General features: G+C 39.5%; 4 protein-coding genes across 14 annotated transcripts; 3 read left to right on the top strand and 1 right to left on the bottom strand.

Annotated features, from left to right (window-relative positions):
• The first annotated feature begins 208 nt into the window (after positions 1 to 208).
• LOC140781570 (peroxisomal nicotinamide adenine dinucleotide carrier-like) lies at positions 209 to 7,057 on the top strand. 4 transcript variants are annotated; one of them, XR_012107715.1, is made up of 14 exons: positions 209 to 443; positions 1,004 to 1,070; positions 2,513 to 2,605; positions 2,729 to 2,806; positions 2,898 to 2,972; positions 3,286 to 3,416; positions 3,797 to 3,851; positions 4,615 to 4,725; positions 5,160 to 5,228; positions 5,295 to 5,402; positions 5,993 to 6,061; positions 6,206 to 6,260; positions 6,457 to 6,532; positions 6,654 to 7,057. XR_012107715.1 is itself a non-coding variant. In XM_073127609.1 (13 exons), the coding sequence occupies exons 1-13, from the start codon at positions 328 to 330 to the stop codon at positions 6,854 to 6,856; spliced, it is 1,230 nt and encodes a 409-aa protein (XP_072983710.1). In that variant the 5' UTR covers positions 212 to 327; the 3' UTR covers positions 6,857 to 7,057. The 4 variants fall into 4 exon arrangements, 3 of the variants coding, with proteins under 3 accessions (XP_072983710.1, XP_072983711.1, XP_072983712.1); XM_073127609.1 differs by lacking the exon at positions 6,457 to 6,532 and having other exon boundaries at positions 212 to 443; XM_073127610.1 differs by lacking the exons at positions 209 to 443; positions 1,004 to 1,070; positions 6,457 to 6,532 and adding an exon at positions 1,084 to 2,089 and having other exon boundaries at positions 2,513 to 2,568.
• On the top strand, positions 7,055 to 11,301 carry LOC140781569 (coronatine-insensitive protein homolog 1b-like). The gene is made up of 4 exons (XM_073127608.1): positions 7,055 to 7,196; positions 7,276 to 8,925; positions 9,561 to 10,038; positions 10,157 to 11,301. Exons 2-4 carry the CDS (start codon positions 8,441 to 8,443, stop codon positions 10,961 to 10,963), a joined length of 1,770 nt encoding a protein of 589 aa, XP_072983709.1. The 5' UTR covers positions 7,055 to 7,196; positions 7,276 to 8,440; the 3' UTR covers positions 10,964 to 11,301.
• Positions 11,302 to 12,301: 1,000 nt separating this feature from the next.
• Positions 12,302 to 14,485, bottom strand: LOC140781572 (transcription factor DIVARICATA-like). The gene is made up of 2 exons (XM_073127612.1): positions 13,556 to 14,485; positions 12,302 to 13,403 (listed from the first exon to the last, which is right to left on the bottom strand). The coding sequence occupies exons 1-2, from the start codon at positions 14,011 to 14,013 to the stop codon at positions 12,959 to 12,961; spliced, it is 903 nt and encodes a 300-aa protein (XP_072983713.1). The 5' UTR covers positions 14,014 to 14,485; the 3' UTR covers positions 12,302 to 12,958.
• Positions 14,486 to 16,071: 1,586 nt separating this feature from the next.
• Positions 16,072 to 21,356, top strand: LOC140782382 (protein NRT1/ PTR FAMILY 8.1-like). Of its 8 annotated transcripts, none has more exons than XM_073128908.1 (7): positions 16,072 to 16,219; positions 17,213 to 17,272; positions 18,279 to 18,324; positions 18,865 to 19,052; positions 19,164 to 19,381; positions 19,465 to 20,018; positions 20,332 to 21,356. In XM_073128908.1, the coding sequence occupies exons 4-7, from the start codon at positions 18,920 to 18,922 to the stop codon at positions 21,170 to 21,172; spliced, it is 1,746 nt and encodes a 581-aa protein (XP_072985009.1). In that variant the 5' UTR covers positions 16,072 to 16,219; positions 17,213 to 17,272; positions 18,279 to 18,324; positions 18,865 to 18,919; the 3' UTR covers positions 21,173 to 21,356. The 8 variants fall into 8 exon arrangements, with proteins under 8 accessions (XP_072985009.1, XP_072985008.1, XP_072985011.1 ...); XM_073128910.1 differs by having other exon boundaries at positions 16,084 to 16,223; XM_073128913.1 differs by having other exon boundaries at positions 16,102 to 16,219; positions 17,210 to 17,272.
• Positions 21,357 to 21,372: the final 16 nt, after the last annotated feature.

A 21,372-nucleotide genomic window follows, 5' to 3' on the forward strand; every position in this document is an offset into this window, starting at 1 on the left:
AAATTTTACTAACTAGTTAACACATAAAATAAGCTATCAGCGTATGTTATTTGTTAGGAATCATTAAAAGAAAATAAAAATAAAAATAAAGCATATGCTTATGTGTTTGTTACTTATCCCCTTTCATCTTCGGGAATATACTCTAAGAGTTAAGAGCACCCATTTTTACGCCCCCGACATTCCAAACCACTTCATGCAAATCTATCCATTAATCCATTAATCATTCGCTTCGCCAAAAAAACACCACCTTTCCCTCTTCACAAATTCCATCCCAACCTCTCTCTCTCTCTGACGCTTCCTTCTGCTCTCAAGTTTTGAATACGGAGGATGACGATCGAAGAGATGAATGCTGATTCGGAAGAGGCGCCGCTTCTTCTGGAAGATTTCGAGGACATCTCCAAGCCTAGACGCATTGCTCTCTTCGTTGAGCCCTCTCCCTTTGCGTCAGTAATTCGTTCGGGTCTCTTGCTATGGGTTCTTTGTTTTTATATTTTTTATTTTCCTTTTATGACTTTCTTTGATCCATCTATTGATTGATAACACTGTTAGTCTTTGTGCTGATGCATAAGAGGGAAGCTTTTACTCAGTTTTGATGTATAGAGACTACCGTGTAGACTTCTATTTGGATCCTATATGTCTTGATGATCTGCCACTGAATCATGTCTTCAAAATTTCGAAGTTGTCTAGTTCGTGACTTTTCCTGATTCTTTTCTTTTTGCTGGTGCAATCTAAATCTTTTAGATTCCAAAATCATTAGGCAGTATTGCTCTTTATCTGGTAATTAAGTTTTTTTTTTTCAAGTCCTATTGCTGCACATTCTCTGTTTTTCTCTCTAAATTTAGACGCTTACGCTGTTAGCGTCTGTCAGGAGGTTAGTAACATAATAACAGCGGATTGACCAGTTCTCTTGCACAATTGGTTTCCATAGCTATTTTTAAGTTTTAATTTCGGTATCAAAAAATGTTCTGTCACTGCTGAAACTATATCTGCTTCATTTCCGCAGTTATATCTCCGGATATAAGAATTGCTTCCAGAACTTCATCAAATATTTACGTGAAATGGGAGATGAGGTATATAAGGTTTTCTATAAGTTTAATTTGTTCAACAAAGAGACCACAAACTCTGTACTTCCTCGATGTATTGAGAAATACAACATGAGAGATGCCATTATTTATTTATTTTTTCTTATTACCTACACATTGCCATCAGCGACCTGATAAGTAAGTATATGAGTCAGCATAGACTCTTTCACAGTACTGGCAAATCAGCAGCTCCCCTCCCACGGGATATGCTTTAGATAGAAGTCGTCCTAGCATGATATTATCTATTGACTATTGGTAGGCTCATCATCTAATTTACCTCTTAGGTTGGAATCTACATATTCATACAGGGGGGGTTATTTTTACTAGGCAAATTAATGTTGATGATCAGAGGTCTAGCATGGCAACTGTCACATTACATGATGTAATAAACGAATGAACTACGTACGAGGGGCCCGGGCCCAGCCCACACCGAATTGAGTAGTCTATAAATATAATATAGGAGTACTAGGCTACTAGCGCAAGAGCATGACCACGCCAATCTCCTCTTCGTGACAGCCATCAATGGCGTCCGCCTCTTCGTCAGCGCAGACAGGGTGAGACGATTGCCGATTAAGCTTGACAAATCCTTTTAGCCCCTTAACCCCATCCTTAGTGTAAACGGTACTCAGATGTCGTGATATCTTGGCCGCCGGCGCGGTTAGACTCAGCACACTACCAAAGGGGAGGCGAGCTCGGGCCACGACGACCTCGTGATTAGAAGGCCCAGGATCCTGGACGACACCAGCACGCACCAACTCAATGCAGAGGCAAGCCCCGGGCAACCCTCGATCAGGCAAGGAGAGGTTGAATACTCTTCCCCAATCTTTGCAATCGTGTAAGGTGGTCGGCAAGCGTTCGTTGAAGACTTCAGATGCCCCCCCCCTGGACCAATCCGAGCCAAGATGAAGCTCTGGGGCTTCCATGCCGATGGGCTTTTCTTTTCCCGTACTTGATAGGGGTAGCCAACTGCACCCAGAGACGAGCAGGCGACTGTGGGCCCACCACTGGTGACTCCTCCTCCTTGGCCATCTCCGTTTGCTAACAAAACCAATGAAAACAAAAGAATATATCAATTTATACAAGTCCTTCTACAGGCATGTTTTGTTACGGTTAAAACTCAACAAAACAAAGAATCCAAACTCGTTGGAATTGTATTGGATTTACAACTCTAACCACTCTCAAATTACCGCCAGAGCTGGGGAATAAACATAAATGTAGAACGCTTCTTATTAATATATATATATATATATATATATATATATATATATATATATATATATATATATATATATATATATATGTATATATATAATTTCTTTTCGCTTCCGTCTCCCGTAGTAGTCTCCAACTCAACTACGCACGCTTTTCTCATTATTTTCCTTTTTTCTGCCTCCCTTTCTTTCTTCTCTTTGGACTCTGGGATTGGGAAGGAGAAGGAACGCATGTCGGATGCTCTGATCAACGGTTTGGCCGGCGCCGGAGGAGGGTTCGTCGCTGAGCTCATCACCTACCCTCTTCAAACCGTACCTCTCGCCTTCTCCAGATCAAAATTTCTATCTCTTCTTTTTTGACAAGATTTTTTCTTTTCTCTTTCCTTGGGCGTTAGCAATATTGCAAGGGTCTGATCAGCGAAATCGCGCTTGCAGGTGAGCACTCGTCAACAGATCGAGCGTGATCCATCCAACTCTACCTCAAGAGATGGGATCATTCGGCAAATGTATCAGGTGTTGTCTCTCCCCTTCTCCAAAATATAGTAGCATTTGATTTTATACTCTCGATCAACGATTCATCCTTCTTTCCTCTCTATGTGCGTAGGTGGTGAAGCAAGAAGGATGGGAGAGACTATACGGCGGCCTAACGCCGTCACTAGTCGGCATGGCTGCATCTCAGGTGAGCGTCTTTCTATTCTCGTGCGCACTGTGTGCTCTTCCGGGTCAACTTTTTAGTTTGACGAATTTGTGATTGGAATCACGCCTGGCCTGGGCTAATTAGCTCAACCTCCTTAAAAGATGATTGACCTTTTACCACCATCTTAGAAGACTCTTTCTTGCCGCTAATTTATTGGCATTTCCTCTGCCTTATTGACTATAGAGTTTAAACAAGGTTTAGGGGTTTAGGGAAATTAATATAAGATATTAGTAAAGGACAATCATCCTATGCTTCATTCTAAGTCTTCTCATTATTGATATCTTATTTGATACAGGGTGTCTATTACTATTTCTACCAAGTATTTAGGAACAGGGCAGAATCGGCTGCTCTTAAGCGTTGGAAGAAAGGAGTTGGCGATGGATCTATTAGCATTTTTCAATCTATTACTGTTGCTGCTCTATCTGGGTGATTATGTGGTTCATGGAATTCTTTTTTATTTCTTTCTTTTTAGTTTCTTTTTCTCTCCTGCGATCCTAGTCTAACCTAAGCTGGTTGTCAAAAGTTTTACAGTCTGAAACCGATATATTCTCTGTTCACGTAATTGATTTGAAAAAGTGATGTGCGCATGAATTTAATTAGTGGTGGCTATGTTACTTCAAAGTTCAAAGTCCATGCATATTTGAAGCAGGCAATTGAGAGGCCAAGGACCTCCCTTCTTTCTAATCTGTAGTTGTCCCTAAAAAGTGGACTTTAAACCAGCATATAAATCACAAACAATGATACAGTATTTTGCACCGCAAAATACCTTTGTTTTGCTTAAACTGTTCACTTTTCTTTGTGTGCAGATGCATAAATGTGCTGCTAACAAATCCTATCTGGGTAGTAGTTACACGTATGCAGGTGAGAAAATAGTTTTTGATGATTATAATAGCTATTATTCTTTCTTTTGCCAGTATGTTTCACTATCGTTCAGGATTTCATGCACGCCCCTTATTTCCCTTATTAAGTTGAATCATATAGATCATGTAGATTAAATATATGTTATACCCTTATTTTATTTGCTCTTGCACTAAATAAATATGAACGGGGATATGTATCCATGTAGCCAAGGCAAATAGTTGGGAAATAAACATCTTGTATAGTTCTAGTTGTGAAAAGTTTATATGTGTATATATTTCACTGTCCAAAATTATGCAAATTCTTCTAGCTATACTGTATACATTATATATGTAGAAACTCTCTCTTGCTTTTCACCATCAAAACTTCCCAAAGCTCAATAAAGTATTGGCTCCAAGTTTCAACAGATATGGATATTCTGGTAGTTTCAAAAATTTCAGTGGTTGCGACAATCAGCACTTTCAGTTGTTTTGGCTAATTTTTCTTGAGTTTCAAGTTTCAACAGAAACTTATCACAACTGGGTGGAGAAAAATTAGCCAAAACAACTGAAAGTGCTGATTGTCGCAACCACTGAAATTTTTGAAACTACCAGAATATCCATATCTGTTGAAACTTGTGCAACTTTTATTGGTTTCTCCTGACACTGACGCACTTAAGCCAAAACACTTTGTTTTCAACTGAACCTTGCCATAAACATTTCTGAAAATCATTCCTCTATATGACTTTCTTTATGCTGATATGACTTTATGTTTCTGCAATTTTCAGACTTACAAAAAGACAAACAAAATGCAGCCTACTCATGGTTTGCCATGTGCTTTTGATGAAACCAGTCGCAATGCAGTTGTTGAAAACATTTCATACAGAACTAGTCATGTGGTATGTATTGTCACTGCTGTTACTTACCTTTACTGCTTATATTTGGAAGACATAATAGATGCATTTCTATCCATGAATAATCACATCAGTCTTGCAAAACGTAATTGCAAGTGTGATGACCTGTCTAAATTATTATGCTCCTTTTACTATAAACATCTCATGCAAAATCTCAAGGGAAAGAGATAATCTCATATATTGAGAACTGTAGTAATTATGGTTTCATTAAAACCTGATATAGTATAAGATAGAAATATGTTAATTTTGACGTAGCAAATTAAATTCTGTTTAGTAGATTTTAGTTCATTTCTGTTATGCAAATTCAAGATCTATATGACATTCTCCATACTCAAGATAGTTAGCTGTTGTAATTTTTTAAAGCATTTATGCTTATTGTAAATGATAGTTGATTTCTAAGATTGGTGTTACTCCTGCAGGTTCAGGAAGTCTATGATGACGCTGGACTATGGGGTTTCTGGAACGGTGTAACTCCGACTCTTATAATGGTATGTTAATAGGTATTTAATAATTCTTAGCCAGAAGTCGTCCCCACTATTAATCTATTATTGCAGGTTAGCAATCCTACCATCCAGTTCATGTTGTATGAGACCATCTTGAAGAACTTGAGGAGGAAACGTGCGTCCAACTTGAAGGGTGCTGATGGATTAACCACTCTGGAGGTAAATATCTAACTGACATCCAAAAGAAAATTGCACCAAGTGCTTGACAAACATTCAAGTATTCAACAAATTTTAGTTATAAAGCAACAGAATTTCTTTAGAGTCTTCTATGAAAGTTGCCACAAGTAATGGACAAGCATCCAACAGAATTTAGTTATCTAATTATCTGAAAATGGGGTCTTCTAATTGTGGGAAAACAGGGCTTTTAAATTTGCTTCATCGTAGAAATGCTCAATAATAGTTTTCATATATTACTTTCTGCTAGATAACTAACTGAACCAAAAGCTTGAGCTGTTAGTTAGTCAACCGAAAATGCATATCATGCCTTAAGATGCCCTTGTGTGTGGCCCATCTCAAATGCACTTGAAAGATGGCAGACAACAGAACTGAGAAGGTGGCAGTAAAGTTCAAAGTTAACAAACTCTTAAGACCTCATCAAAATCTAGATATAGACTATTCTGACTGATCCAGAATCTTAAGCTGTCAGATAATAAACAAACAATATATATCATACCTTTCTTATCTAATAATGCACTAACTTCAATTTGGACATAAATGAGTACCCTGATAATGCAAAATTCTTTATGTAGATTTTTCTTCTTGGAGCTATTGCAAAGCTGGGTGCTACCCTTGTCACATATCCCCTTTTAGTTGTGAAGGTGAGTAGTTATCTCTGCTGATCCTCCTTAGTATGTCTATCCAAAGTCCATACTTTCTCTTCTGCACATGCTGACCTTCCATTTACACGCTTGAAGTTGTTCTAGTGAACCAGTGTTTTCTTATTTTAACTCCTTATTTTGCAGTCAAGGCTTCAGGTGAAACAAGGACTTGATGATGACAAGAGATATCACTATAAAGGTCTGATATCTGCTATCAGTTGAATGTTACATTGTGGAACTGAAATTCTCCACTGTAGATAAAGGAAGTTGCATTTGACTGTAGTATATGTTTATTTGATATCTGTTGATATTTATGTTTTATTTTTTTTCTTGTTAAAGAATCAATATTGACACAAAAAGTTCTTAGACCATTTTTGGATATACTATTTCGGCAGATTGATGAAACGTACCAGACCTGTGTTGCTCATATTGTAATACTTGGTTCTAGAAATGGACCAGCAGTTGGCCACAGTGGGAACTTTCTTTCCTTTTCCTTTTTTACTTGATAGTCTCTTCCTTCTAGTGCAAGTTTGCAACTTTAAGGTTTGAGTTTTTATGCCATTGTTCATTTTTCTTTTTGCTTGTGGTGCAGGCATATTCGATGCAATTGAAAAAATGATCTACTATGAAGGCTTATCAGGTCTTTATAAAGGAATGAGCACGAAGATTGTGCAGAGTGTGTTTGCTGCAGCCATATTGTTTATGGTTAAGGAGGAGCTGGTGAAGGCAGCTCATTTGCTAGTGACCGGGGACATCAGTCTGATACAAAATCTGAGACTAAAATCATCAAGATGACCTAGGGTTCTCTCTTATATATTCGAACTGCTTAACAACAATGTCAACAAAGGTTTTCAATTCTTTTTATAGCTATTTGTATACTAGAAGATTGACCAATTTATATTGACAGGACAATATGACAGAGATAGAGGAAACTATACCTTATTTTTTCGATATGCTCATTTTATTCTATTTCTATTGTGTGTGTGTTTTTTTTTATTTCGTTATCTTTTGAGAGGTGATTTGTTTAAAAGAAGCATCATTGTCTAATTTTCTTTTCCCGATGCTAGAGACACAAAATATGGTCATTTGTCAGAATGCATGATACACCACATCTAGAAAAAGAGAGCATTCCCAGGTTAGTTTTCAGACATGAGCTTGTTGCGGAATATTGATGAATTAGTAATTTCCCCTTGCGACTAATATTCTTCTTGCAGGGTAGAGCTGTAGAGGCGTCCTACCTCCGATCGAGTCTCGATGCCTTCCTGTTTAAATAAATGAACTGATTCATCTGAAAACCAGCCTTTTTCCTCCTCACATGCTTCTTTCACAGCTATGAGGTATTCTTTCTATCTACATATGTACTTTATTAAAAATAAAGAAAAATAAAAACTTTATCTACATATGTGAGTTAACAGTCTGTGAGACTAAGTCCTTATGTTTTTTTTTTTTTTTGTAATGAGTCTCTGAACTAGTTCAGGAGAATATCTAAACTCCTCATAAAAAATAAAACGATGTCTTATGTTTTCGTACCCCAGGCGAGTGGCTTGTGGGCAGTGCCAGCAAACTCAATTACTTTCTGCTGTGATTGCCTGATGATTGGTACCGTTTCAACAATCTTACAAGTATTACAACCAGGCCACATGGTCTTTCCGGGCGTCGTATGGATTAATTACTTGTGAATTAATTAATTTATTAAACCAACATCAATTACTTACATGTGGATGATTCAAAATGATTGAACTCGGAGCCTACAACACACTACTAATGGGACCGACCGACCCACAGAATCTCTTGTTTCAAACATGCAATCCGTTTTTTGTCCTCACAAATCATCAACGGTAAATGAAACAAGAAACTCGGATTCAATTACCAATTATTTCGTGGTAGACAAGCGAACCATGAGCGAGAGAATAAATAGTTAGAACAAATATGAAGGGTGTCATAAATTATTATGGATTTTGTCTTTATATTTTAAGTAATTATGGGATCACATAAGAAGTTTGGACTTTGAAATAGAAGAAGAAATTGGAAGTCGTCCGCTAACTAAACTGCTAGGGTGGAGGGAGGACTAAATGAATAATCTCTCACTCCAATTTTGTTGCGGTGCGGATAAGATAATAAGACCAACTTATTACTATACTAATGTGATAATGCCCTTTGTTGAAGTAAAGTGGTTCAGAGCAGCGAGAGTTTTCCGCCTCCCCTCTCTCAGCTGCAGGTGGCCTTTCCATTTCTCTCCGTTCCTCTTCTTCTCCCCTCCCTTCTTGATTTCGAGGCGCTCTGCCAAGCTTCCAGACTCCCTTAATGGAGATCTCGTAGCTTTCCTGTTCCCTTTTCCCCTAGGGTTTCTTGCTTCCCTTCTATTTGCCTGCCACAGAGATGGATCAGCGAAGCTTGAACCGAGCGATGAGCTTTGGTATATCGGATGTAGCCTTGGAGTGTGTGATGGGTTACATCGACGACCCCCGTGACCGCGAAGCCGTCTCTTTGGTGTGCCGGAAGTGGTACCACATCGATGCGGTCACGAGGAAGCACATCACCATCGCCATCTGCTACTCCACCAGCCCCGACCGCCTCCGCCGCCGATTCCCCCGACTCGAGTCCCTCAAGCTCAAGGCCAAGCCTCGCGCCGCCATGTTCAACCTCATCCCCGAGGACTGGGGTGGCTACGCCACCTCTTGGATCGCCGAGATAGCCGAGTCCTTCAATTGCCTCAAAGCACTACACTTACGCCGCATGATTGTGACCGATGCCGACCTTGCCATCCTCGTGAGGGCTCGGGGCCACATGCTTCTTTCCCTCAAGCTGGATAATTGCTCCGGATTCTCTACCGATGGCCTCGCTCTCGTTGCCCGTTCTTGCAGGTAATATTCCTCAAACTAGAGAGAGAGAGAGAGAGAGAGAGCTGTTCTTTTCTTTTCGCAAAGATATATATATCTTGACACGGGAATTATAGTCCTAGCAGTAGCACAAGTGTGATAGTGATATAGAAGTCTTCGCCCAATTGTTGCAATTTCATCTAATGCTTCCTTTTGAATTGTTCTTAAAAAAAATGCTTCTCAGGAAGCTTGATCAGTACCTCTGAATTAAATAAGTCATTATTAGCGACTGATTACTGAGTGGAACTCTTTTGGACTTGAAATTTGAATTTTGGACAATGAGTAAAATGATTATCAGCTGAAAGAAATCAAGTAGTTTTTGAGTGCTAAAGAAAGATACAGGGGCTTGCAATAGTTGATATTAAGAGCAATTTAGAATTTAGTCAGTACGTGAACATAATATCTTAATTTTCTTTCTTTTTTTTGTTCCAACAAGATCTCTTCATATAGGGCCATTTTTTATCAATCCTTTATCATTGAGGCCTGATCATCATTTGGTGCTTCTTGCTTAGAAGGTGTCATGCATTTCTGATGGCAAATTTTTTTTTTTTTTTGCTCACTTTGATTTTGCATTGCTGGCACTTTAGTTTATCAATCTACAACTTTATCTGAGTGTGCAGATGCCTCAGAACATTGTTCTTGGAGGAAAGTTCAATTATTGAGAAGGATGGTGAATGGCTCCGCGAGCTTGCACTCAACAATTCTGTGCTTGAAAATTTGAATTTCTATATGACAGAGCTCAAAATATTGTCACAAGACCTTGAACTACTCGCTAGAAACTGTCCATTGCTGATTTCTTTGAAGATCTGTGAATGCGATATCTCTTCTCTAGTTGACTTTTTCCGTGCAGCAACAGTGTTGGAAGAGTTTGGTGGGGGCTCATTCAATGAACAAGAAGGGGAAACTAACATGTATGAGAATTTCTACTTTCCTCGTAAACTATGCTGTGTCGGTCTTTTTTATATGGGGACAAATGATATGCACATCTTATATCCTTATGCTGCCATACTCAAGAAGTTGGACCTGAAGTACACTTTCCTTTGCACTGAGGACCATCGTCAGCTGATTCAACAATGTCCCAATCTGGAAATACTTGAGGTTGTATGTTGCAGTTTTTCTTCTGTTCTTATTTCTTTCAATGACTTCTTAAGTTTGTTAAATTGAAGACAGTATTGTTTTCTTGATTCATGTTTCAATTTTCAAACTTGTCCAATAGGTAAGGGATGTTATTGGAGATAGAGGACTAGAAGTTGTTGCTCGGACCTGTAAGAAATTACGAAGGCTTAGAATAGACCAAGGGGATGATGAAGATGAACAAGGTGGGGTTTCACAAGTAGGATTGGCAACTATAGCACAAGGCTGTCCTGAACTGGAGTACCTGGTAGTACATGTCTCTGATATCACGAATGCAGCTCTAGAGGCTATTGGTACTTTCAGCAAAAATCTTTTTGATTTCCGTCTTGTCTTGCTTGACAAACAAGAAAGAGTGACAGAGTTACCCCTTGACGATGGCGTGCGTGCTCTATTAAGAGGTTGTTCCAAGCTTAGGAGATTTGCACTTTATCTGAGACCTGGAGGGCTTTCAGATGTGGGTCTTGGCTACATTGGTGAGTACAGTAGCAACATCCGGTACATGTTGTTGGGTTATGTTGGGGACTCTGATGTTGGACTGTTGCAATTCTCGAGAGGTTGCCAGAACCTGCAGAAGTTGGAAATGCGGGGTTGCTTCTTCACCGAGCGTGCTTTGGCCCTTGCTGTAATGCAACTATCGTCATTGAGATACTTATGGGTGCAGGGTTACAAGGCATCCTCAACCGGGAGTGATCTTATGGCGATGGTACGCCCCTTTTGGAACATAGAATTCATCCCTCCTAGACGAGACGCAGATGCTGCTGCTGCTGCTGATGATGATGATGATAGGCAAGCTGGTGCGGACAGTCAAGCTCAGATACTTGCCTACTACTCTCTCGCCGGCAGGAGGACAGATTGCCCGGCGTCTGTGATTCCACTGTATCCAGCCTGATTTTACCAACCTTTCTTCTTTCTTTTTTTTCCCCTTTTCCACTTATATCCATTTGGCTTATAACTTCCAGTTTTCTAGGAAATTGTCTACACGATGCCACCTGTACCATTATTAATACTTTTTTTCCCAGTAAGTTCTTTAGCCTGTCTTAGTTCAGCTATCCAGAACGAACTTGAACTAGCCGTAGTGCTCAGGTGGTGGTGTCTGAGTTGCGCCTGTCTACGGCTTACATATATCCAGGTGGTGGTGTCTGAGTTGCTGTTCGTCTCTTTTGTCTCTTGCTCCTCCAGACGATTTAAGGCAAAATGGCTAATAAATACTATATCTTATTCATGCCAGCTGCGTTTGTCCTCATTGCCATCAAGTCTGTCGGTGAAAAAAAAAAGTGGAGAGAGAATGTCGGTGAAACTTGTCAAATGATAAGCTTGGATAGACAACTATAATCCGACTGCCACTAAAGAATAGTTAAATGTGGTAAACGCTTACCGGAGAATTGTTTGTTGAGAAATCAACACAAGTTCTGAGATTATTCTTTATATTACTACCTCCTCAGTAATGACTGATGCAGCCACAGTAACCAAAAGCAAGGAGGAAAAAAAGTTGAAGATGGGGGAGGGGAGCTGAAGAAGGAAACCCAACAGCATAGTGATGTCGAGGTTTTTTATTGTTTGCTCATTCATGAAACAGCAGGGTGGTTCAAGAAATTTCAGCATGGTGAAACAGCTACTCTGTAAGATGACAGGAATACACATTACTTGTCTGACAAATTGGAGAGTGACAATTAGTAAGAGCAAGTGTTAGAGGTGTATTGGTCCTCTGAAACAGAGCAATTCTACAAGAAACGAAAGAGCTTATTAGATGACACCATCAAAGGAATAACAAAAGGAAGACAAGTAATGCTGAATAAGTGTTGCTCTATTCAGGATAAGGATGTTCTGTAATGCGTCAGGCAACCTCCGTGAAGAAAAAGAAGAGCAGAACCAAGAAAGAATGACAGAAAAAGAATCATGAGATGCCAAGCTAATGGAATTCCTACTCGTCCTCAATTGTTGTCTACTGGCCGGTCAAGCACTATCAACATTCAACGCAATGAAATCTCGTTTTAAAGAAGCAAGAAAAAGTGAAGCCAACAGGAGATTGGCTGAGGACTTGGATAAAAGTTTGAATGTCAAGGAAGAGTTGAGCTAGCTTACCATGACTTTGCCATCCCAATACCACAGAGCAAATCTTTACTCTTTTTTTTATCAGCAAATAACCACTTGAAGTGCTATTTCTTGTCAGTTCTGAACTGAGTAACACCAATGCTTGCGTTGGATTAAATGCAATACTTCTCATATCTTCTATCAGAATAAATAAATTACTGCTGAAATAAGTGAAAAACAAAGAGTAGAGGTACAATTTCAAACGAGATGAAGATGGCATATGCATCAGTTAATGTACAACAGAATGCGAACGACAGGGACAGGTACACTTTTTCAAGGAAGCTATAGATTCAGTTTAAAGAATTAGAGGAACATGAAACCAAAACATACAATTCCTCAATTCATATTTCAAAAGCGACATCATAAAGCCTCCGGGGAGAAGAAGCACATGAGCAGGAACACGTATCGTCTGTCACTTTGTGTACCCAGTGATCATATAACCGAAACCTGAAACATGGAAATAAGTCTCCGCAAGAGCAGCAGCACACATTCTAACATCAATCTACCAGAGTCAAGCTTTTGCTGTTTTGCGTTGTTACAGTTACATACTCAATGGGATAATATACAGAGGACATTTGGAAAATGCCACCCTCTACATATAAATCTGACTAACTACAGCAACAAAGACCCACCAATCTTCTCCGAGCAAGAAAGCAGTGGCAGCCAACTAACTATTTGTCCATGCCAACTCAAAGATGACAAAATATATTAAGTGAGAACCCTTCAATCTTGAAATGTTAGCTGTCCGAATGACAGAGAGCGAGGTCAACTGAGTTACATCTGAAATAGCATGCTATGGCTGGCATTCGTAGCCACGAATATGACCATGGAATGTATTCTGAGCTCTTAATTCAATCTCGTATGGCGTTACTCCAACAGGTGGTTGCATGAATTTACTACCGATGGCTGATGAATTGAAGCCATTAGCTATTCTGCCATGTTGCTTTGCTTCAACTGCTAGCGCTACATGGACGGATGTTGCAGGTGCAGCTACCGAATTGGATTGCGTGGTAAGTATAGATGAATGAGATGGTGAGGAAGATTTGCTGTCTAGCAAATTAGCACTTGTGATGTCATGTATGCTGGATCTCCTCTTATCTTTGCCACCTGAATTAAGCCTGATGAAGTACTTCTGTGCGTGACTAGCCACTTGGGTGGGAGTCCTGGTCTTAACAAAATGCCGAGATATGCTTCTCCAATCACCTTTTCCATATTTATCCAGACCCATCAGGAAAAGCCTGCAATAGGTTAAGAGCAAACAAAAAAATGTATAACAAACAGTGCATATATATAAAAGAAATGCTTCTTTATAGTTCTGATATTAGAAGATGCTTATAATTTGATTGAAGAATATAAGAAAGCAAACGGGGTTTAATTGAAATAAGCTCACTTGTGCTCTTGTTCGGTCCAAGGGACTCCTTTCGTCCTCTCGTGTTCTGATGACTTCTCCCCTGATCTCTTCGCGCCGACGCAAAACGGCTGCTTCAGTCCTCTGAAACCGTGGTTATTCTCCCAATCCAGTATCAAAGATGAAGACCCAGACCCGCCGCCTGAGAATGGCATCAAACCGGCTTCTTCTATCTGTCTCACATCGGCCTCCAAATCGCGGTAGTGAGTCATCACATCCCCTACCGTCTTCCCGGGAATAGTAGCCGCCACTTTCTCCCACCTATCGTCGGTGTCCTTATCAAAGTGCGCCAAGGCATCCTCGAAGAGCTTGTTCTCCTCTCGGCTCCAGTTACCACCCCCTATCCCTTTCACTTTCCCCTTCGGGCCAAGTAGCCCACTTGCGTTGGAGAAGTTATGATCTCTTGATGGGAGAATTTGCATCGGTGACTCCATCATCATTTCAACAATGCCTTCCTCTTGATCACTCAACCCAACTAGAAACGAAAGAAAGCTTGGTCTGCCTCTCGGAAGAAGAAGCTATGTAGAAGAATTATGAGTACCCAATACAATACCCACCAATCTAATGCACGCTATAGAGGAACTTAGTGATAAATCTTGGCGAGGCCTAAACAGTAAACAGGAAGGACCAAAGGAACCCAAATGGAATCTATATAGAGGAATAATTACAGAGCCCAGATAAAGATTGGACCAGAAGACCAAGACCAGTTAAAGAAAGGAGAGACGAAGGTTGTGAATCCAAGGAGAAGAGAAGAAGCGGATAACAACGCAAAGAGAAGGCGAGAAGTGAGTAAGAGGAATCTATCTCCGTAGGTGTCAATGGCTGCCTCTCTATCTATCTATCTATCTATCTATCTAATTCGCTTGCCCAGATCCAAAGGAAGAGAGAGTGGCGGCGTGTGATTGGCATTTGGCGGAGTTTGTCGCAACTTGGTTTAAACACCAACGACTCCGGAATCTGGATAAATAGCCTGGAATTGGATTGTTTAGTTAAAATTGGAAATCAATGCAATCCAATGGCAATGCCGGCCATATGCGTGTCATCAAATATTTAAACAATCATTTGTTGAGATGACGGTTTCAATGAACCAGAACTGTTGGAACCTTAACAGATTACAGTTTTTTTTTTTTTAATAACAGAGTGCACTTTGATATCAGAATTGTCAAAGTGTTCTAGGAAGATTTCTCTCCTTAAATAAAAAAATCAAATCGTGTGGATTGCAATTTTATATGGGCAACGGAATAATACGTATTCCCGTGATGGCATTACTTTCTAGATATCCTCTTCCTGGCGAAATATAGAACCTAAAGTTTTGTCAACATAATCTACACTGTGATATGCAATCAAGTTTAAGATGGGAATCCACGTCTTCTTCTTTTTTCTGTTTCCTGAGGTATGCCAATCATTGAGTAAAAGAAAAAAAGTTTCTCTTCTGCCAAGTAGCATGCATCTTAGTTGAGTTATGAGACTTTTGTTGGACCATTCTATTGCCTTCTACTAGCCGTTGGTATATGATGCATATTAAAATCTATCTCGAAAGCAAATATCCTCGTAACTTAAAAAAAAAGTAAACTTTTGCACATAAAAGTTTACGTGGAGTTAGTTAAAAAGCGAGTAGGACCTGAATCAGATTTCAACGGGGATTAGCAAAATTCTTGTTGAAACGCCAATCAAATGGTTGGTTCATGACGATTATATGAAGGCAATATTGGAGGAAGTGCGTGTTATTACGTTTCCTTGGGGAATTAATAATATGCAGTGTTAAAGTTCATTATTAAGTGGTCAGCATAAAGTCATTGGCGTATAGATAAAAGACAAAAAGCTTGACAGCATAAAGTTATTGACTGCAAGCAACAACCGAGCATTGGAATGACGACGTTTTCCTCAGAATTTTCAAAAGGGAAGTAGCCAGAAAGGGGTAAAATTGAGAGCAACATTGCTACGCAACCCCCACACATATTTCTTTGCTACTAAGCGTTTGAGTGGACGAAACAGCTTACTCTTCATCGAAATATGCTCTTTATCGGCCCACTGTATATATATATATATATAAATCCCTGGCAGCCAAATCCAAGTGCTACTCCTAATTTTCTCTCTCACTTTGTTAAAAACAAAGGAAAAAGTAAATTTAAGAAAGAAATGTTCTCCTCCTTTGGGCTGGATAAATCTGGGCTCGCTTAAAGAGGCGATGGCCCAAAATAAATGATTGAAATGAAGGCTATGTATGTATCGGAATGTAGGCAATCAATCAATCCTGGCTAGTCGCCAGACTTGTGTGAAATGCGTGCCATCTGCGCCACGAGGCAATCGGGGGGCGTCCACATCGACGTCACCGTCTTCCGTATTTATTACAGTCCCCGAGACATATGGCCAATTGGCCATCCCCACAAAGACGGCAAAAAAGATATTACTATTAGTCAAGATGTAGTGGCATTTTAGGGGTTACGGAGACCTTCATTTTCTATTCTTATTCCTATCCTTGATTCCTGATGGGCGACGGCTATAAAAATGACAGAGGGAGAGAAAACCGAGCTTTGAACTGCATCGTCTATTTCAAGGTTCCGTCCGTCCTCTCTCTCTCTCCCCTCAAAGATTGGGAGTTGTTGGGTTTCTCAAGCGTATTCCACACCACACCAAGGTCCATATGTGAGTACGAACTGTTAACCCTTTTACTTTATCATTTTTTTATTTAATATTATATATATTTGCTGTCGATGGGTTTCAAATCGGTGCTTTGGGTGATTCTGGTAGACAGCCTATTTCCGAATTGGAAGATTCACTGAATCTTCTCCCCGTTTTTTACTCTATGGCTTTGAAATCGATCGTTGCAAAATCGAATTGTTTTGTTAGCTTCGACTGATTTATTGGACAGGCCGTTTTGAATCTTGAATCATTCATCGAATCTCCTCTCGTTTCGGGGTCAAAAATTTACCGATTTTAAAATCAGAAAAAAAGTATATTAGTTAAGAAAAATAATTATTCTTAATTTTTTTATTATATCCTTGAAGATCTTAACTATTAGATCTTCGTTACTTTTTTTTTCTTCCGTTAAGATTTCTCTCTTAAATATAATTATACCTTAATTATAGAAAATATTATTTAATATTAAATAATTTAAATTTAATTATTTGAAGATAAACTTTAATTTAAATATAATTCTCTATCTCTATCTATTAAAATTTAATTTAAATTAATTTTAAACTAATGAGAGATATATGTAAATAATAAAAAATAATCAAAAAAATAAAATATAATTAAATTTTCATCAAGTTAATTATAAAAGACATCAATACCCTTATTTTGATATATATATATATATATATATATATATTATTCTCAGTTAATAATATATATGTCTTTTACTTACTAACATATTAAGATAATATAATTGTTAAAAAATAATGTGCAAGATTATATATCTAAAAAAAAATTACCTGCCAAACCGGTAATATCTTTTATTCCTATTATACCCTTAAATATCTTAACCATTAGATCTTCATCAAATTAATTAATAAAAAATTAATTTTATTGCTAAAAAACTGCCTTTCTAACTTCGCAGCATCACATCTAATAATTTATTGACCTTCCTTAATCTTTTCACCTTGTACAAGATACTCACATCTCTCTTCTTTTTAGCAGCCTGACTGCGATAATCGTAACCTCGTCCCCCTGCCTCGCTCTTGCTGATCCTTTCGGGAGGTAAGTCAACCACATCAACTCACTCACTCACTCCCTTCTCTTCTTCCTTGCTTCTTTTATTTCTCTTTTCTCTCTCTTTTCAATTTGAATTCTCAGATCGTCAGAATATCGTGTGGTTTTCTTTTACTTGGTGAATGAATTTGTCAGCGATTGTGTGTTTTATGTCCTTAATTCACACTGGAATTATAGATAAAATTGTTCACATTCTTAAAGATTTAAAAAAACAAAACAAATCAGATATGGAAGGATTATTCAGGTCTACGAGATCATGACAGAAGGCAGACGCAAGCAATTCATCAGGCTTTAAAGTCTTCTCCGCTACTCTCCCCCAATACCAATGTTGACCCCTAATCCATCTTATAATGATAGACAATTTTTTTCTTTTTAGTTACCTTTCCTCTCCATCTAATTTAGGAAGGTCAGGACCTGGACAATTTGGGTCTATCCAATCTCGGTCTGTTTTGGGATCAGGGGATCGGCATGCGGGGGATTTGGATTGTCTTTGGAACTGTGTGTGTCGAAAAAGCTAATAATTAGGTAGTCCAAATTTTCCAGCTCAGACCATGGATATCATGCCACAGGTGACTGAATACCCAAGATATGTATTGCTGGTCCAAATTGGAATCTTGGTCAACCTCCACTTACAAACTGAATCCAATGATCACCATAGCACCAGACCATTTGATTCCAGCATTAATTGCTCGATTCCTCCAGTCACCATTCAGAACAAGTACTAATGATCCAACAGTACCTTTCATATTGGTAATACAGCTAAAGAGATGCAGTTACTAGTGACAATCACGTCTTTCCTAGAATCAGGTCGCTTAAATGGTCCATGGTCCCTTCGCATGAAAAAAGTTCTATTGTAGTGGAATGGGTGTTTTGTCCTCTTTTGAACTTTTCTTCTGTCTATGATCTTATAGCTTGGAACCAGCACTCATATGGTGCTGTTCGCTGTGTCAAGCTTATAATTGCCATCAATAATTTTGTCCTCTCCTCTACTCAGGCAAACATTTGTAGTCTTGGATCTGAGGTTGCCGTTCCTAGAGGAGGTAAACTAGAGTTTATCCTATAATTCTCTCTCTCATATATGTTCAAATATGATTCTGGGGTTAAAAAAGATATTATTAATGTCTGTTATTAGCCATTTTCCTGCTTCATGTCTAGAGTTTTCTTCCCCTGATTCTTAATTATTCAGCACTCTGTGTACTAATGAACAAGTAATTAGTTCCTTGTGAATTCCTGTTTTTGCACCAAGCCAAAACAAAGCCACTCTGATAGACTTTCATGTTGCAGAAATATAGAGTGAAGATGAACCTTAAGGGAACAGTATATGAGAAGTACTTCATTATGGCAAATTGCAGCTTGTGATCATTACTTGATATAGATGTACCAAGTGTCCCTTGCCTAGCAAACTCACTCTGTTTCATCAGGAAAAACATCCATTAGCTTTCCATTCTTGATTATCTGAGGTGTATACATATGCATGTATCATTGTAGGCTAATGAGGACCTTCAGTCTGTATCTTTTAACAACTGTTAATGGAATCTAGTCTTACTGTAATTTTCATGTTTGCCCATGGTTATTTGAAGAATGAAGCATCTCTCGGCCTGAAAGCTTAGGTGAGCCACTCATACAACAACTGTGATGACTACTAAACCTGAAGAAACTATGGAAGACGTTGAAGAGAAGTATACTAAAGATGGGACAACAGATCTCCGAGGAAACCCTGCTGTCAGAAAGAACACTGGCAATTGGAAGGCTTGCCCCTACATTCTGGGTATGGCACTTGCAAATTCTTGGGTGCATGTATCATAATACTATCCTCTCCTATTTCCTATTTCCTATTTCCTAATAGCAAGACATAAGGAGGCTTGATGTCTCTTTACAGCAAATGAATGCTGTGAGAGGTTGGCGTATTATGGGATGAGCACCAACCTGGTGAACTACATGAAGAACCGTCTCCACCAAGGGAACAGTGCAGCAGCCAATAATGTCACCAACTGGTCGGGGACATGCTATCTTACTCCTCTCCTTGGGGCCTTCTTAGCTGATGCCTACTTTGGAAGATATTGGACAATTGCCAGCTTCATGATAATCTACATCTTTGTAAGAATTTTAAAGAATATATTACCTTGATTTCTAACACTATGGACTATGAAGCTTATAATTGATACTCCATTTTTTTACAGGGTTTGACGCTGTTAACAATGTCAGCATCTGTCAAAGGGTTGAAGCCTCCTTGCCGAGGTGATGTATGTGATGATCCAACAAATGCACAAACTGCGGTAGTCTTCGTAGCTCTTTATCTCATTGCATTAGGGACTGGAGGAATCAAGCCTTGTGTATCTTCATTTGGAGCTGACCAGTTTGATGAATCTGATAAATCTGAGAAGAGAAGAAAGAGCTCTTTCTTCAACTGGTTCTACCTTTCCATAAACATAGGCGCCCTAGTTGCTGCCTCTGTCCTAGTGTGGATACAAACAAATGTGGGATGGGGTTGGGGCTTTGGGATCCCTGCAGTGGTAATGGCTATTGCTGTTGTGAGCTTCTTTCTTGGCACTCCGTTATATAGGCACCAGAAGCCTGGAGGAAGCCCCATTACTCGTATCGCACAGGTTATTGTGGCATCACTAAGGAAATACAGAGTTAAGATACCCACTGACAAGTCACAACTGTACGAAATCACAGATAAGGAGTCTGCAACAGATGGAAGTCGCAAGCTTGAGCACACTGAACAGCTCGAGTAAGTATTCTGAAACTCATAGGTAGGACATACCGGCTTCCTTTTTACTTGGGATGTACAAAGAAAATACTTCTACGATAATATTATGCACGAATTATCAATGCTATCTATCTCATTCTCATATAAGTTAGAGGCTAAATATTATACCCTATCTTGATGACTATGGCATGCTTCAGAAAGGTATATGAGCTCTAATTGCTGTAAAACTCTCCTATAAAATTCCATTTGCTTCATCTGACTGCAGAGAGGCGCTGCTTAAAATTGAATGTACCTTACAAAATATTAACATAATCACTTCATGTCGTGGGCTCAGGTTCCTTGACAAGGCAGCAATAGAGACTCAAGAGGACAAAAGCAAAAGCAAAGTGAGCCCATGGAGGCTGTGCACGGTGACCCAGGTTGAGGAACTCAAGAGCGTTGTGCGATTACTTCCTATATGGGCAAGCGGTATCATTTTCTCAACTGTCTATGGTCAAATGGGCACCATGTTCGTTCTCCAGGGTGACACCATGGATCCTCACATGGGTCCGCACTTTAAGATCCCGGCTGCCTCACTGTCCATCTTCGACACCATCAGTGTCATCGTATGGGTCCCGATCTATGACCGTATTATTGTCCCTGCAGTTCGCAGGATCACTGGCAGGGAAAGGGGCTTCACCCAGCTGACCCGGATGGGTATTGGCCTTGTCATCTCCATCTTTCCAATGTTGGCTGCTGGGATTCTGGAGGTTGTGAGGCTCAGAATTGTGGCGAGGCACAACCTATATGACTCCGAGGATGATGCTGTGCCCATGTCTATATTCTGGCAAATTCCTCAGTACTTCATTGTGGGGGCTGCAGAGGTCTTCACTTTTGTTGGACAGTTGGAGTTCTTCTATGATCAAGCACCTGATGCCATGAGGAGCATGTGTTCAGCTCTCTCACTCACCACAGTGGCGCTAGGCAACTACCTGAGCACTCTGCTCGTCACGATTGTCACACGTATTACTACAAGGAACGGCAAGCCTGGGTGGATTCCGGACAATCTCAATCGAGGTCACCTTGATTACTTCTTCTGGCTCCTTGCTGTACTCAGCTTTCTGAACTTCCTAGTTTATCTCTTGATTGCCAATTGGTTCAAATACAAGAAGACAGCAGATTCAGGTGCCAAGTGAGCTACAGTGAAAACTATAAGTGAAGCTCACGTGTGGTCGGAGTAAAGCTCATACAAATGCGTGAGAACCAGAATATTCTTCAATTGCTTGTTATTATGTCGTAAATGTAGGAAAAATACCTACTGTAATGAGATGATATATCACTTGGTCTCAAAATAATTTTCGTATATATATTTCGTGTTCAGATCTCGAGCAGCTTA

Source organism: Typha latifolia, chromosome 2 (genome assembly GCF_019914945.1).
Source record: "Typha latifolia isolate L0001 chromosome 2, TyphaL0001v2, whole genome shotgun sequence".
NCBI lineage: Eukaryota > Viridiplantae > Streptophyta > Magnoliopsida > Poales > Typhaceae > Typha > Typha latifolia.